General features: G+C 40.9%; 1 protein-coding gene and 1 non-coding gene across 4 annotated transcripts in view; one reads left to right on the forward strand and one right to left on the reverse strand.

Moving 5' to 3' along the window:
* Nucleotides 1-16,995, forward strand: part of CNOT9 (CCR4-NOT transcription complex subunit 9) — a 30,974-nt gene extending 13,979 nt beyond the window's left edge. For 2 of the 3 annotated variants that reach the window (XM_077957569.1, XM_015111059.3), the window contains 6 exons: nucleotides 1,814-1,929; nucleotides 3,404-3,513; nucleotides 7,530-7,639; nucleotides 12,527-12,625; nucleotides 12,840-12,931; nucleotides 14,676-16,995. In XM_077957569.1, coding sequence (XP_077813695.1) covers nucleotides 1,814-1,929; nucleotides 3,404-3,513; nucleotides 7,530-7,639; nucleotides 12,527-12,625; nucleotides 12,840-12,931; nucleotides 14,676-14,844 — 696 coding nt within the window. In that variant the 3' untranslated portion in view covers nucleotides 14,845-16,995. Of the gene's footprint in view, nucleotides 1-1,813; nucleotides 1,930-3,403; nucleotides 3,514-7,529; nucleotides 7,640-12,526; nucleotides 12,626-12,839; nucleotides 12,932-14,090 lie in introns of all 3 variants that reach the window. The other variant, XM_015111060.3, reaches the window with a different exon arrangement.
* Nucleotides 9,477-9,583, reverse strand: LOC114671559 (U6 spliceosomal RNA). The gene has a single exon (XR_003721600.1). It is a non-coding gene; the product is annotated as a U6 spliceosomal RNA (small nuclear RNA).

The following is a 16,995-nucleotide window of genomic DNA, read 5'->3' on the forward strand; positions in this document are numbered from 1 at the left end:
GAGGGTTTTTGTTTGTTTGTTTGTTTTGTTTTGTTTTCTTGAGACGGAGTCTCGCTCTGTCTCCCAGACTGGAGTGCAATGGTGCAATCCTGGCTCACTGCAACCTCTGCCTGCTGGATTCAAGCGGTTCTCCTGCCTCAGCCTCCTGAGTGTCTGGGATTACAGGCATGCGTCACTATGCCTGGCTATTTTTTTTTTTTTTTTTTTTTTTAGTAGATATGGAGTTTCACCATGTTGGTCGGGCTGATCTTGAACTCCTGACCTTGTGATCCACCCACCTCGGCCTCCCAAAGTATTGGGATTACAGGCGTGAGCCACCGTGCCTGGCCTGGAAAGGAAATGTTGAAAATATAACAGCGGCCGGGCGCGGTGGCTCAAGCCTGTAATCCCAGCACTTTGGGAGGCCGAGACGGGCGGATCACAAGGTCAGGAGATCGAGACCATCCTGGCTAACATGGTGAAACCCCGTCTCTACTAAAAAAATACAAAAAACTAGCCGGGCGAGGTGGTGGACGCCTGTAGTCCCAGCTACTCGGGAGGCTGAGGCAGGAGAATGGCGTGAACCCGGGAGGTGGAGCTTGCAGTGAGCTGAGATCCGGCCACCGCACTCCAGCTTAGGTGACAGAGTGAGACTCTGTCTCAAAAAAAAAAAAAAAGAAAAAGAAAAAGAAAATATAACAGCTGTAGTATTAAAGGTGGATACACTTGTACATTAAATAATAGATAACTAAAGTTCGGTTCAAACCAGAATGGTCACTGTTGGCTAATTAATTGGTATGGCACAATACTGAAATACCTAGGTAGTGGCATGATCATCCATTAACGTGTTGCCCCAGATTCCTAATAATTAGATTAACTTTTCAACTCTTAAGTAAATTTACATTCCATCTCTATTGCATTTAGCCAAGAAACTGATCTTTGTTATGGGAACGTTTTTCTATGTAAAAGTTTTACAAATAATGTAAATGGAAAATTGTAGCCGTGTGCAGTGGCTCATGCTTGTAATCCCAGCACTTTGGCAGACCGAGTTGGGAGGATTGCTTGAGCCCAGGAGTTTGAGACCAGCCTGGGCAACATGGCAAAACATCATCTCTACAAAAAAATATAAAAATTAGCCAGTCTTGGTGGTATACCCCTGTAATCCCAGCCTCTTGGGAGGCTGAAGTGGGAGGATCAATTGAGCCCAGGAGGTGGAGTCTGCAGTGAGCCATGATCATGCCACTGCACTCTGCCGGGATGACAGAGTGAGACACTGTCTCAAAAATATATATATATATATATAAACGGAATTGTATTGAGTAAGTCATTACTTTTTGCCAGATAGTGCATATATTCACTGCTGTTTATACATATCGCCACCCATTGATTCATGTCCTTACTATAGTTACTACCTAATCAGATTCAAACTTCTTTATGAGTCACTGTGGTTGACTTGACACTTTCTGGCCAGCGATCTCATCACTGTAACTTAAAGCAGGATGCTGGCAAAAGGAGGGATTATACAAATTTGAGTATCCCTCAACTGATAGCCTCAGTGGCTGGAGAATATAAGAGGAAGTGTAGATGACTACATTTGCCTCCATAGAAATCTTCCTAGAGACAAATGTAGAAATGTCTTAGCTAGTCTCAGCCAAGTAAGTTTGTGATGAAAGGATATGAGCATTATTTCTACTCCCTCTTTGATGATTCAGTTCTTAAAAGATGCATAGAATTAAGAGCTATTTTCTTTGCCTTTTTTTTGTTTTGCTTTAGTACCATGGGAATTAATTTTTAGTTATTCTTTATTCATCTGATGCTGATTTCCATTTTTTAGGAAATTGTAAATATTTATCCATCTATCAACCCACCAACCTTGACAGCACACCAGTCTAACAGAGTTTGCAATGCTCTGGCATTACTGCAATGTGTAGCATCACATCCAGAAACCAGGTAAATGCTTTGGGTTAGTCATTTGGGGGAGCTATACATTGAATATGGTCCTAAACTTTCTCTGAATAATAAAAGGAAGGGCATGCAAGAGAGAGAGAGCAAGCGAGTGTGTGTGTGTGTGTGTGTGTGTGTGTGTGTGTGTGTGTGTCTCTCTCTCCCCTGGTCTTCCGGATTCTTGTTTACTTTTACCCAAAGAACTTTAAAGAAACAGTGTTGACGTTACAGGAAAGGTATCAGGCATATAGCTACTTCTCACTCCCTAACCTGTTATTAACACTATGTCATCTGTGAGGCATAGTGCATGGCATATAAGAGGAATTTAGTAAATATTTTTCTAGCACTTTTCCCCAACTGAACCCAGATTTGACTTCAGAATCCTTCTTAACATAGCATTCGCAGTGCCCTCTATAATAGGCGAGATTTGGCATGTGAGTTAAAATATTTTTGCCACCTGTCATATCTGAAAAATTAAGAAAAGGGAAATCCTGTTCAGGAATCTACTTTGTGGACTTCTATGACCCCAAAAGTACTTAACAGTCATCTTACTAAAGCCTTTCCTCTTTATCAAGTTTCCTTATGAAATATGAATGCTAGGTTGGCACTGGCCTTACATAGCTTTAGAGAAGTTACTAAGAAAATTACTTTTAAGCACTTAATAAAAACACAAGAGTACTTTGAGTGTTAAAAATCTTGGGCGTTGGCTCTTCTATAAGGTATAACTATAAATAATATAAAATAATAGACTGGTTTCCATATTAGTTGCCTGACTAAACTGTTTTCAGAATGGTTTGTGTATCTGAAATGCCCTAACAAAGAAAAAAGTATGTGCTTATTAAAGTATAGCAGGTAAGCCTGATAATGGCTGCTTTGTTTTGTTGTCTTGGTTTGTAAGGTTTATTCGACTGCACCTGTGAATACTATTATTCAGTCATAGGTGAGGGAGGTAATCTGGGACAATCTCTGGGACACTTAATAGCATTTTGTGGTCTATTTTTTAAAATCCACAATTGGATATTTTAAGTTAATCAGTTTGTAAGGTACTTTCTGCTGATTACAGGGAAAATCATGTGTTTTCTTAGCCACTGTGACCTGGACTAGGGTTTTCAACTTTTGCACCATTAACATTTGGGGCTGGATGAATCTTTGTGGTGGGAAGGAGAGGGCAGGAGAGGACTGTCCTGTGCATTGTAGGATGTTTAATGGCATCTCTGGCCTCTGCCCACTGGATGCCAACAGTGCTCTATAATCCTGAGTTGTGACAATCAAAAATGTCTTCAGACATTGCCACATGGGGGGAAAATTTACCCCATTTGAGAACCATTGATTGAAACTAATGACCAGTAACATTGTTTCCTAAGGATTCCTTGCTCTGACAATGTTAAGGCCTTACAGAATTAACCACCTAGAAATTTGAAAGTTCAGGATCCTTAGAAATCAACCCTGGGCTGTGAATGTAATTATTGTTTTCTTCCAGGTCAGCGTTTCTCGCAGCACACATCCCACTTTTTTTGTACCCCTTTTTGCACACTGTCAGCAAAACACGTCCCTTTGAGTATCTTCGGCTCACCAGCCTTGGAGTTATTGGTAAGTTATTAGAATTGTTTTGCAAGCCTGAAATACTCACAGTAGTAGTCTAAGTTGGGTGTTTTGTCTTGCCGCTCATGATTTTTGTACACCAGTCATTCATTTTTCTCTTTGACATTGTCTCATTCACTAATCAGTAAGTATCAGGAACATGATGACTCCTATCAGGCACACTTCTAAGTGTTGTTAATAAGGCTTTGAGATCTAACCTTTGGTATTAAATTCAGCATATATGTAGAAACATTTGCTGGAATTGCAGGGAGAGTAAAGCATAAGAACTCGATTCAGTATATAAAGAGTATTATTAAAGGAATAAGAGTTTACATTTGGGACTTGACCTCACCCTCGCCCTCACCCTCGCCCTCGCCCTCACCCTCGCCCTCGCCCTCTCCCTCTCCTGTCCTCTCTTCCTGATAGGGTCTTGCTGTGTTACCCAGGCTGGACTTGAACTCCTAGGCTCAAGTGATCCTCCTGCCTCAGCCTCCCAAGTAATAGGGACCATGGGCACAGGCACACACCCCTGTCTTTTTTTGTTTGTTTTTCTTACTTCTAATACCAGAATGCTTCGTATATCTGAAACGCCCTAAGAATGTGCATGTCAAATACACTAAGCATTCTGAAAACCTGTAATTCTCCCATAACTCCAGGAATATGAATCTGTCAGTTCACCTAGTTAAATTTTTTCATGCTCAAGTTAATGTATAAATACATTTACTGTGGGGGTATGGATAAAATACTTTTTACTTAAAATAATATATCAGCAATTTCAGATCTCAGACTCTTCAGACATTAAAAGGAAAGTAAGGGAATACTGCTTACAACTCCATACTCATAAATTTCACAACTTAGATGAAATGAAAACATTCTTTGAAAGATGCTATTTGCCAAATTGCACTCAAGAAAAAACAGGTAAGCTGAATAGTTTTATATCTATGAAATACATTGTTTTTGTAGTTGCAAACCTTCTAACATAAAAATGGCTCACCTGTCTTCACTAGTAAATTTTACCAAATACATAAAGAAGAAATAAACCAATTCTACAAAACTTTTCCAGAACATAGAAAGGAGGGAACATTTCTCAACTCTTTGTGAGACCAGCATTAGACTGTTAATAAAACCAGACAAGCTGAGTCTTTGGGGAAAAGTCAGTAAAATTGATAAAGCTCTAACCAGACTGACTGAGAAAACATTTATATCCTTAACCCTAACTTATATCATCCTACTTAGATGATACATTTATGAGTTAAGGATATAAATGTTTTCTTTAGGCTCGGATTACGTTGAGTATATGAGACAATTGTTACTCCTTACATGCCAAAGTTTTAAATTGTATTTCCTGATTGTGGTTTATAATTTTAAGAAAAAAGCATTGAGAAAGGAAGAAAACAAAACAAAAAAAATGCTTGAATGGATTAACATTTCATAAGCCCAGAGATAGTTCTTTGCTACCCAGGAGTCTGAGAGCTGAAATAGCTGATACATTATTTTCTTAAGTAAAAAATGTTTACCCTTATCTCCCGTAGTAAATGTATATAAAAACATTAACTTGAGCATGAAAAAATTTTAGTTAATGTTGAAAAACTGAATACTTTTTTCCTAAGATCAAGTACAAAGCAAGGATGTTCATTCTCACTACTCCCATTTAATAAAGAGCCTTCAAATTAGAAAGAAAAAACAGTACTAGCTACTCACAGACAATATTATTTCATAGACAATCCCAAATAATCTACAAAAAAACTACTAAAACTAAAGCTAGTAAGTTTAGCAAGGTTGCAGGATACAAAGTCAGCATATAAAAAATCAATCAAGTCCGGGCATGGTGGCTCATACCTGTAATCCCAGCATTTCAGGAGGCCGAGGCGGGTAGATCACTTGAGGTCAGGAGTTCAAGACCAGCCTGGCCCACATGGTGAAACCCCATCTCTACTGAAAAAGAATTTAAAAAGGCAAAAATTAGCCGGGCATGGTGGCATGTGCCTATAGTCCCAGCTGCTGGGGAGGCTGAGGCAGGAGAATTGCTTGAACCTGGGAGGTAGAGATGCAGTGATTGCAGTGAGCCAAGACTGCGCCACTGCGCTCCAGCCTGGGTGGCAGTGGGAGACTCTGTCTCAAAAATAAAAATTAAAATTAAATTTCTATATACTAGCAATGAACAATAGGAAATTGATTTTTTTTTTTTTTTTTTGAGACAAGGTCTTGCTCTGTCACCCCCTTTTTTTTTTTTTTTTTTTTTTTTTTTTTTTTTTTGAGATGGAGTCTCGCTCTGTCGCCCCAGCTGGAGTGCAGTGGCCAGATCTCAGCTCACTGCAAGCTCCGCCTCCCGGGTTTAAGCCATTCTCCTGCCTCAGCCTCCAGAGTAGCTGGGACTACAGGCGCCCGCCACCACACCCGGCTAGTTTTTGTGTGTTTTTTTTTTTTTTAGTAGAGACGGGGTTTCACCGTGTTAGCTAGGATGGTCTTGATCTCCTGACCTCGTGATCCACCCGTCTCGGCCTCCCAAAGTGCTGGGATTACAGGCTTGAGCCACCGCGCCCGGCCTCACTTTTGAGTGCAGTGGCATGATCATGGCTCACTGCACCCTCAAACTCCTGGAATCACACAAATCCTCCCACCTCAGCCTTGAGAAACTGGGACCATAGGCACATGGCACCACACCTGGCTACATTTTCTTATTTTTTTGTAGAGACAAGGTCTCACTTTGTTGCCCAGGCTTGTCTCAAACTTCTGGGCTCAAATGGTTCTCCTGCCTTGGCCTCCCAAAGTGCTGGGATTACAGTTGTGAGCCATTGCACCCAGCTGAAATTTTTTTAAACTACCATTTATAACAGCACCAAAACGTGAAAATTTGGGTATAAATCTTTTAAAATATATTCATGATCTATAACTGAAAACTACAAAACTGATTTCTAATGAAATAAAATGCAGAGATAAACCATGTTCATTGATTGGTGTATCAGTGATTCAGTATTGTTAAGTTGTTCGTTCTCCACAAAGTGATCTATAGATTCAGAGTAATTCCAACAAAATCCCAGCAGCATTTTTTATAGAAATTGACAGGCTGACTGCTATGGACTGAATTGTGTCCTCCCCAAAATTTCATGCTTTGAAACCCTACCCCCTCATGTCATGGTATTTGGAGATGGGATCTTTGAGAGATAATTAGGTTTGAATGAGGACATGGCCCGCATGGTGAGGTTAGTATTCTTCTAAGAAGAGACACCAAAGATCTTGTTCTCCCTCATTCGCTCTCTGCCATGTGAGGACATAGTGAGAAGGTGGCCATCTACAAGCCAGGAAGAGAGCCTTTACAAGAACTATACCATGCTGGCACCCTGATCTCAGCTTTTTTTTTTTTTTTTTTTTTTTTTTTTTTTTTTTGAGACAGATTCTTGCTCTGTTGCCAAGGCTAGAGTGCAGTGGCATGATTTTGACTCACTGCACCCTTTGCCTCCTGGGTTCTAGCGGTTCTTCCTCAGCATCCTGAGTAGCTGGGACTACAGGTGTGCACCACCACACCTGGCTAAATTTGGGGTTTTGTTTTTGTTTTTGTTTTTTTGAGATGGAGTCTTGCTCTGTCGCCCAGGCTGGAGTGCAGTGGCGCAATCTCGGCTCACTGCAAGCTCCGCCTCCCGGGTTCCCGCCATTCTCCTGCCTCAGCCTCCTGAGTAGCTGGGACTACAGGCGCCGCCACCACGCCCGGCTAATTTTTTTGTATTTTTAGTGGAGACGGGGTTTCATTGTGTTAGCCAGGATGGTCTCGATCTCCTGACCTCGTGATCTGCCCGTCTCGGCCTCCCAAAGTGCTGGGATTATAGGCTTGAGCCACCGCGCCCGGCCGTCTTTTTTTTTTTTTTTTTTTTTTTTAACATGAGTGCGAATCTGATCCCTTTAACTAACAAACCCCAGTTTGTGTTCTGTTATTTAAGTTCCACAACTCACTGGATAAACAGTTTGAAGTTAATTTTAACTGGAAATCCTAACTGTAAAATAATTTTGTTTGTCCTTATTTTCTTTAGGGGCCCTGGTGAAAACAGATGAACAAGAAGTAATCAACTTTTTATTGACAACAGAAATTATCCCTTTATGTTTGCGAATTATGGAATCTGGAAGTGAACTTTCTAAAACAGTATGTGCTTTTAACTTAGATTTTACATTGTGTTGACTCTTGAGCTGCTTCCTTATGGTTCTGGAATCATTTTCTGTCTTCAAGCTTTTGAAATTTGTATGAATATTTTTTCTCTTTTGAATAAAAATTGTTATAAAACAATTATTGGAAAACCCAAACCATTCAGAGGAAAATCAAGTTAAACACTAAATTTCTTTTCTCCAAACCCATATCTCACTCCACAGGTAAATTCTAAGTACATTATTACAGTTTAATTTTTTTAATTTTAAAATTTCAATCCTGCTCCTTCTGTAACCAGACTTTTTTTTTTTTTTTTTTTTTTGAGACGGAGTCTCGCTCTGTCGCCCAGGCTGGAGTGCAGTGGCCGAATATCAGCTCACTGCAAGCTCCACCTCCCAGGTTTACGCCATTCTCCTGCCTCAGCCTCCCAAGTAGCTGGGACTATAGGCGACTGCCACCTCGCCCGGCTATTTTTTTGTATTTTTTAGTAGAGATGGGGTTTCATCGTGTTAGCCAGGATGGTCTCGATCTCCTGACCTCGTGATCCTCCCGTCTCGGCCTCCCAAAGTGCTGGGATTACAGGCTTGAGCCACCGCGCCTGGCCAACCAGACTTTTTTTAAAGACATAATCAATTATATGTACTTGAGCTTCTGCTTACTATGTACTTTAACCGTGAATGACAGCATGACAAGGTACAGAATTCTTACCTCATTGTTCTGTCTCAGACCTCTATTGCCATAGTCCTTTTGTCTTCTAACGTTGAATATTGCAGAGAAGTCTCAGGGTCAGCCTAATTCTTTCCTTTTTTAGGTGAACTTACTTTTTTGCGCGGTTACCTGCAAGTGTCTTTTATTATTTTTAAAGTTCATTTGATAATCATGTATCTTTTTTCTTTTTCCTCTGAGACGGAGTCTCGCTGTGTCACCCAGGCTGGAGTGCAGTGATGTAATCTCAGCTCATTGCAACCTCCGCCTCCCAAGTTCAAGCGATTCTCCTGCCTCAGCCTCCCAAGTAGCTGGCACTACAGGCATATGCCACTACGCCCTGCTAATATTTGTATTTTTAGTAGATATGGGATTTCACCATATTAACCAGGCTGGTGTTGAACTCCTGACCTCAGGTGATCCGTCCACCTCAGCCTTCCAAAGTGCTGGGATTACAGTCGTGAGCCACTGCACCGGGCCAATTTGTTTTTGTTTTTGTTGTTGTTGTTGTTGTTGTTGTTGTTTGAGACAGAGTGATATAATCTCAACTCACTGCAATCTCCACCTCTCAGGTTCAAGCAGTTCTTCTGCCTCAGCCTCCCACATAGCTGGGACTACAGACACACACCACCACTCGGCTAATTTTTTTTTTTTTTTTTTTTTTTTGTATTTTTAGCAGAGATTGGGTTTCACCATGTTGGCCAGGCCGGTCTTGAACTCCTAACCTCAGATGATCCACCCATCTCAGCCTCCCAAAGTGCTGGGATTACAGGCGTGAGCCACTGCACCCAGCCTCAATTTTTTTCTGAAAGAGCATATTACTTGTGTCTTTTTTGTTAATTTGTATATTTTTCTCTTTTATTTGTTCAAGCCTCTTGGTTCAGCAACATGTTATGCTCTATTATCTGTCTTTCGTATTTTTTTCTCTAATCACTTTCAATTTTTAAATTTCATATTATTTGATTTTTTTTCAAGGTTTCTTTTCCATATTGCTGACTATTTTTGGTAGTATTCAACTTCTGCTCTAAAATGTGCCTTGTCACATTAAATTACTTTTTTAGTCTAATAAATATTCTTGAGTTGGGTGTAAGCGGATATAATGATTTTTTTGTTTTTTTTTACTTTTAAAAATATGTATATGGAATGCTTTATGAATTTGTGTATTATCTTCGCACAGGGGCCACACTAATCTTCTCTGTGTTGTTCCAATTTTAGTATATGTGCTGTCTAAGCGAGCACTGGTTTTTTAATTTTTAATTAAATTATTTATTCATTTTGAGACAGGATCTCTCTCTCTCTCTCTCTCTGTCACCCAGGCTGGAGTACAGAGGCATGGCTCACTGCAGCCTCGACCTCCCAGATTCAGTTGATCCTCCCACCTCAGCTTCACAAGTAGCTGGGACCACATGCCTGCTCCACCACACTCAGCTAATTATTTTTATTTTTTGTAGAGACAAGGTCTCCCTGTGTTGCCTGGGCTACTCTTAAACACCTGGGCTCAAAGGATCTTCCTGCCTTTTGCCATAGTACTAGGAATACAAGCATGAGCCATTGTGCCTGGCCAATTTATTGTTTTTAAAGAGACGAGGTTTCACTATTTTGCCCAGACTGGAATGCAGTAGCTATTCACAGGCATGATCATGGCACACTATAGCCTTGAACTCCGGGACTCAAGCAGTCTTCCCACTTCCCTCTCTCGAGTAGGTAGCTGTGATACTGGCACACATCCCTATACCTGGCTATTTTTAAACTTTTTATTTTAAATATACAATATATGGATGACTCTCAAAGGCATTGCTGAACAAAAGAAGCCAGACACATGGGAATTCATACTGTATGTTGATTATGTGAAGTTCAAGAACAAGCAAAGCCAATTACTGGCAATAAGTTGGATTTGTGGTTATCTCTGAGGGAAGGACATTGACTGGGGAAAGGTACAAGGGAATGCTGGAATCATGAGTTGGTAGAAATACTTTTTTCTTTTTCTTTTCTTTTTTTTTTTGAGATAGAGTCTCACTTTGTCACCCAGGCTGGAGTGAAGTGGAGTGATCTCAGCTCACTGCAACCTCCGCCTCCCAGGTTCAAGCAATTCTTGTGCCTCAGCCTCCTGAGTAGCTGGGACTAACAGGCATGCACCACCATACCCAGCTAATTTTTTGTATTTTTAGTAGAGATGGGGTTTCGCCATGTAGCCCATGCTAGCCTTGAACTCCTAAACTCAGGCAATCCGCCTGCCTCCACCTCCCAAATATTCTGTATTTTATACAATATTCTGTATTTTAATCTGGTTATAGTACATAATGTGTACATAGGTAAAAATTCAAGAAACACTTAAGATTAGTGTACTTAACACACTTTACTGTGTATATGTTTATATTAGGTTCCTATATAACCTGCTGCTGTAACAAATTACCACAAGCTAGAAGCTTAGTGGCTTAAAACAATGCAAGTTTACTGTTTTATAGTTTTGAAAGTCACAAGTTATAAATGAGTTTCACCATTCTAAAGTCATTGTATCAGGGGTCATGCTTTCTCTGGAGGATATAGAGGAGAGTCTTTTCTTTGCCTTTTCCAGCTTCTAGAACTGCATTTCTTGCATTCCCTGGATTATGGCCCCCTCCATCTTCAGAGCCAGTGGTGTGGCATGTTCAGATCTCTCTCTGCTTGTCACATTGCTTTCTCCTTTGTGGTAAAATCTCTCTACATCTCTCTCTCTCTCTTTTTTTTTTTTTTTTTTTAAGAGATGGTGTTTTCTCTGTCGCCCAGACTGGAGTGCAGTGGCATGATCATAACTCACTGCATCCTTGAACTCCTGGCCTCAAGCAGTCCTCCCACCTTGGCCTCCCAAAGTGCTGAGATTACCAGCATGGGCCACTTTGCCTGGCCTTCTCTACGTCGATTTTAAGGACACTTCATGATTACATTTAAGGCCTACTTAGATAAACTGGGATAATCCCCCATCTCAAGATCCTTAAGTTAATCACATCTGCAAAGTCCCATTGTTCATTTAAGGTAACATTTGCAGAGTTTGGTGATTAGGGCCTGGATATCTTTGAGAGCCATTATTCAGCCTACTACAGTGTTATAACCTCAATAAAATAGTAAAATAATTCCACAATTCATTTTGATGAGCAGCTAAGAAAGAGTATCATTATCGTGATTGTCTGATTTGAATTAAACTAATGTTGTAATATCTCTTCTATGTAAGACTTAATGAGCTTAAGTTGAGGGAAAAATTGAGGCCACGTATAAGCTTCACAGCCAGGATATGTTTTATTGCTGTTAGAATAATCTTCAAAGAGGAACTTTAAAATCTTACTTCTTCAAGATCTTTTAAGAACAAGAAAGGCCTTACCTTGGCCAAGTGCAGTGGCTTACGCCTGTAATCCCAGCACGTTGGTAGGCCGAGGCAGGTGGATCACAAGGTCAAGGGATTCAAGCCCAGCCCTGGCCAAGATGGTGAAACCCCATCTCTACTAAAAGTACCAAAATTAACCAGGCACAGTGGCAAGAGCCTGTAATCCTAGCTACTCAGGAGGCTGAGGCAGGAGAATCAGTTGAACTAGGGTGGCAGAGGTTGCAGTGAGCTGAGATGGAGCCACTGCACTCCAGTTTGGGTGACAGAGTAAGACTCCATCTAGAAAAAAAAGAAAGGCCTTACTTCATCTGGAAGAGATGAGGCATAGCTAAATAAATCATCTTGGCTTATGGAAAAGAGAAGAGCCTTAGATATTCAAATGAGGCTTGGATCTCAGCTCTGCCACAGTAACTTTGTCACTTGGGACCTTAACCTGGTGTATTATTGATTAACAGTTATACCTGGCACATAGTAGGTACTCTATAAATGAGAAGGTCTCCTGATTTTTAAGAATTTGATTATTACGCAGAACCTACCCTTGTATGTAAAATGAGAATAATAATGGTACCTACCTCATTGATTTATTATAAAAATAAGATAAAGCATGTAAAGCCTCTAGAAAAAAACACTGGTACAAAGTAATGTTCAATATGATAATATTTATTATTCTTTGTACTATACATATATGATAAGTTGTACATAATACACAAGGATCCCTGCTTGCTCAATTTTCTGACTGATAGTCATGCTTGGGAAAATGAGTAGACAATGAGAAGATTAAATCTGAGCAACTTCATAAACTCTTCGATTTTGTTTTGCTTCAGGTTGCCACATTCATCCTCCAGAAGATCTTGTTAGATGACACTGGTTTGGCTTATATATGTCAGACGTATGAGCGTTTCTCCCATGTTGCCATGATCTTGGTGAGTTCTTTCATCTATCCCCTTTACAACTACGTCTCATCACACAGCTTAATCTCTTTATAACTGGCACTGAACAACTTCAGTCTTCTGACTAGAAATAACAATTTTGGAACCTTTTATGATTCTTGGACTATCTGATCTCTGATGTCAATTAGAATTTTTTTGTGTTTTGTGTGTTTTTTTCCAACCCCTCCCCTTATTTTGGGGGAAACAGGGTAAGATGGTCCTGCAGCTATCCAAAGAGCCTTCTGCCCGTCTGCTGAAGCATGTAGTGAGATGTTACCTTCGGCTTTCAGATAACCCCAGGTAAACACTGATAGGATGTATAGGACTTTAGGGAAATACTCTGCTGAACAGTTTCCCAATCTCATGGCATAGCTCCTGTGTCTTTAGGACAGGGAAGTAGGGATATAACTACATTTAATTTGTCTGAGACAGAACTTAAATTCCTTTTAAAATCTGAAATGCTGGCCAGGCGTGGTGGCTCACACCTGTAATCCCAGCACTTTGGGAGGCCGAGGCAGGCGGATCACAAGGTCAGGAGTTCGAGACCAGCCTGGCCAATATGGTGAAACCCCGTCTCTACTAAAAATACAAAAAAAAATTAGCCAGGAGTGGTGGCGGATGCCTGTAGTCCCAGCTACTCGGGAGGCTGAGGCAGGAGAATCGCTTGAAGCCGGGAGGCAGAGGTTATAGTGAGCTGAGATCGGGCCACTGCACTCTAGCTTGGGAGACAGAGCGAGACTCCGTCTCAAAAAAAAAAAAAAAAATCTGAAATGCTGAATTTTAATAGCCATCAGAGTTTCATCTTCTCACTGTAACTCTCAATCCTACTGTGAAATTCCAGAGAGTCTAGGCGATTCCAAGGGAAACCTTATAATGCATTACTCCTGTTGTTTGAATTTTCTGTTGCTACTCTATGTGGTCAGAAAGAGAAGTATATTTTCAGAGATCTCTTAAAAAGGAACACAGCCCAGAGGGCTCTTGAATTCTATTTCCAGTTCTCTCCTTGATTCCTATAAGTTTCTTGAGCTAATTATTTTATCTGCTTATGTTCATAATCTTTCTGCCAGAAATCATACATTGTAGATATAATGCATTTTAGAAATGTTTGACCTTTTGCTTTGTAAATCCATAATTCATGCTGAAAGCAACTTGCTCATATTCTGCTAAACCACATAATGGAGCGATTTCTGTGTTCTTGGGAGCAGAGCTAGCTTGATTTGATTTAATGTGAACTCGGTCTCCTGCCACTGAGTTTATTCAAGCCCTACCTGTTTGTTGACCATTTTATCCTGTTCTTCAGTGGTTCTTGTTTTCACCAAAGTTTAAAAATGTGTCTGTTTAAAATTCTAGTCTGTTTAAAAAACTAGTCAGACTAGTTTCTAAAGAAAACTAGTCTGAGTGCAAAACTATAACTTTGTTTAAAATAGCTCTATAAATAGTTAACATTTACCTTTTTTAGGTTTTCAGATTTGACTTTCTGCTGGTCATCTTTTCAAAGAAAATGAAACGTTTAAAAGTTCATCTGATAATGCTGCTACCATAGTTTTGTTTTCACTGCTCATCTCTTATTAAGGTTTTTAACCATAAAACTGAAGCAATTTCTGTAAAGACACAAATTGATAACTTAGTATAGAATTAAAATTCATTAAGTTATCATAATCTTGATTATATCCTTGTTAATGTACTGATTTTTGAAATATTTTATTTGCCATAATCCATATATTTCTAACATGAGTATTTTGACAGTATTTACTGTAATAAATCAGAAAGCTGTTTGAATGGAAGTAAACTATTGAAGCTTTTAATTTTGCTTTTTCATGAAATTCTACATTGGGGCATCATTCAGAAAATGTTTGTGGATACAGATTTTGGAGATCTGTGAGCCTATGCCTAATACAGCTTTAGAGAATTTTAATGGCGTCTTAAGGAGCCATAGATTCACGGTATACTAAATATTTATGTCTAAGAAGGGGGCTCTTCCCTGTCCACAAAATGTGGGTTTATTTGTTGGTCTCCCTGGTTGGTTTGTTTGTTTCTGATGTAGGGCACGTGAAGCACTCAGGCAGTGCCTCCCTGACCAGCTGAAAGACACAACCTTCGCCCAGGTGCTAAAAGATGACACCACCACGAAACGCTGGCTTGCACAACTGGTGAAGAACCTGCAAGAGGGCCAGGTCACCGATCCCAGGGGTATCCCCCTGCCCCCTCAGTGATCCTTCCCTGTTCCCTCCCACTACTCCCCCAAATTGGGGAAAGGAGGGGGAACCTATGAGAAAAACAGCTCAGGTTTTATCACCGACTGGGAATAGACAACCTCAATGCTGAACCATACTGGAGAAAAGGGGCAAGGTACCCCTGCTGAGGTGCATGGGCTGCCATCTCAGGCCGTCTTGAGGACCTGGGCTCCCTCTGCTACTCCCAGGAAATGGGCTCCTGACACAGCAGTCTGCCACCACAGCCCCAGGAGGGTGTCAACACCAGCAAATGCTGTATTTGCAGCATGTCCAAGATGACCCTTCTCCCCTACCTCTACCTAGCCACTGGCAGGGAGGGGAGACAGTGGTGATAGCAGCAGCACTCTAGGCATGGTGAACGCCTGGGACCAAGCCATGTGGCGTTTTTTATTTTGCCTTCCTGGAAGACTCAAGATGTGTCTCTTCATTCTCTCTCAGTATTTGTTTACTTTGGTTTTTTTGTTTTTAATCTCAGAGAGAGGTGTGTTTAGTGGGCACAAGCTGTAATATTCAGCAAAACTTTGTCAATTGGCACTGTTTACAAGTCTGTTAGCTGCATAAGCTCAATAAAAAGTTGGTCTGGGCATTACATCCCCTCTGGCAGGCCAATAGCTGCATCAAGCTGTTGGGAGAAATGGGAGGGCAGGGGAAAGATGTAAAGCCAAAGGACAGCAGGAACCTACCACCTGTTTCCCTTCTCCCATTCTACTCCCAGTCTGGAATGCCACAAGGACCTTAACCTTGTTTCTGGCTTTAGCTGCTAGTTTTCCCAAATCTCCGTGCTTTCCCTTTTTAAAACTTCCCTTCTATTAAAACAGATGTCTTAATTCATCAGGCTGTCTTGGAAGGGTATTGTATTGAGGGACAAGGGGCGGTGGTGGACCTCACCTTCAATCCAAGTTTTCAAAGATACTTTCTCGATAACTCTAAAAGGGAGGTGCTTGGGATTAAGGTGACAATCTACTTGATCCTATTCTTTGTTTTAGTGTGAATTTCAGCAGCTCCATCTGTCTTCGTGATTATACTTGAGCAGTATTAGCCGTATGAGTTAATTTTATTCAAATTGAAGATGGTTGAAGATGGAGGGCTGGATTCTGCTCACTCAGTCTTTTTTTTTTTTTTTTTTTTTTTTTTGACACATTCTCTTTTGGTCTATGGGAATACAGGGTTGCCGCTAAAATATTCACTTGTTCTTACCGTATCAGAGATTTCCTCTTCTCTGGAGCTTAGATGGCTCTTCACAATCCATAGGCTTGAATCTGCAGCCAAGTGTAAACTGCCTTGCTTTCCCCAGTCCTTTCCCCTGCTAGCACCTACTTTCTCATCCCCATCTCCAATCAAAGATGGGATTGCTTAATCCACCTCTGGAGAGGGACCAAGTCTTTTCTGCCCACATCTCACCCAACTGAGGTGTCTGAACAAGTCTGGGGAGGGTCTATAAGGGGCAGGCTCAAAAAAAAAAAAAAATTTGCGGAGGCAGTTTTGCCAACACAAGGGCTCCTTCAAGCCGACTTTCACAAAGAGAGCCGGACTTGTTAGTTGGCTTCTGTCTTTTTAGAGCCAAGAAAATAGTAATTAAGTCGCCTAGATATAAGAAGGGCAGAATAAGCACTTACTCCCCCTGCCTTCCAAGATGAAGAGGAGAAGCAGGCAAACCCTCAATAATCGCAAGCCTGAAGAGAAGTGATCTTAGAGAAAGCAGAGAACAGAATGGACTGGATACACATCTTGACTCTAGTCTGTAGTCTGAATACAGTCTGGAGAGTCCAGTTAAGGTAACCCTGATTTTTGACAACCGCCTTCCTGCTGAGCCAAAGTTTTCTCATTCCCCCTCCACTGGGGAAGCAGCTGAGGCCCAGGGCCTTGCTCCCTGGGAAATTCTCTTCTCTCCATCTTTCGGTGCATTGGCCATGTTACTGTGCCAAAGTGTCTTAATTCTTGTCCCATCTATTCTCAGCTGGCCTTGGAACCCACATAGGAGTTGGTGGGGGAGGGGTGGAATGGATATTATTCATTGTAGTTGATCCTGATGTGTGTATTATATAAAGAGACCCCTCCCCTTATTTTGTGTTTTCCCATCCCTCTCCCTCAATAGGATTGAAATAAAACATGCTTCTGTTTTTGTAAAAA

The sequence above is a fragment of the Macaca mulatta genome, chromosome 12 (assembly GCF_049350105.2).
Source record: "Macaca mulatta isolate MMU2019108-1 chromosome 12, T2T-MMU8v2.0, whole genome shotgun sequence".
Lineage (NCBI taxonomy): Eukaryota > Metazoa > Chordata > Mammalia > Primates > Cercopithecidae > Macaca > Macaca mulatta.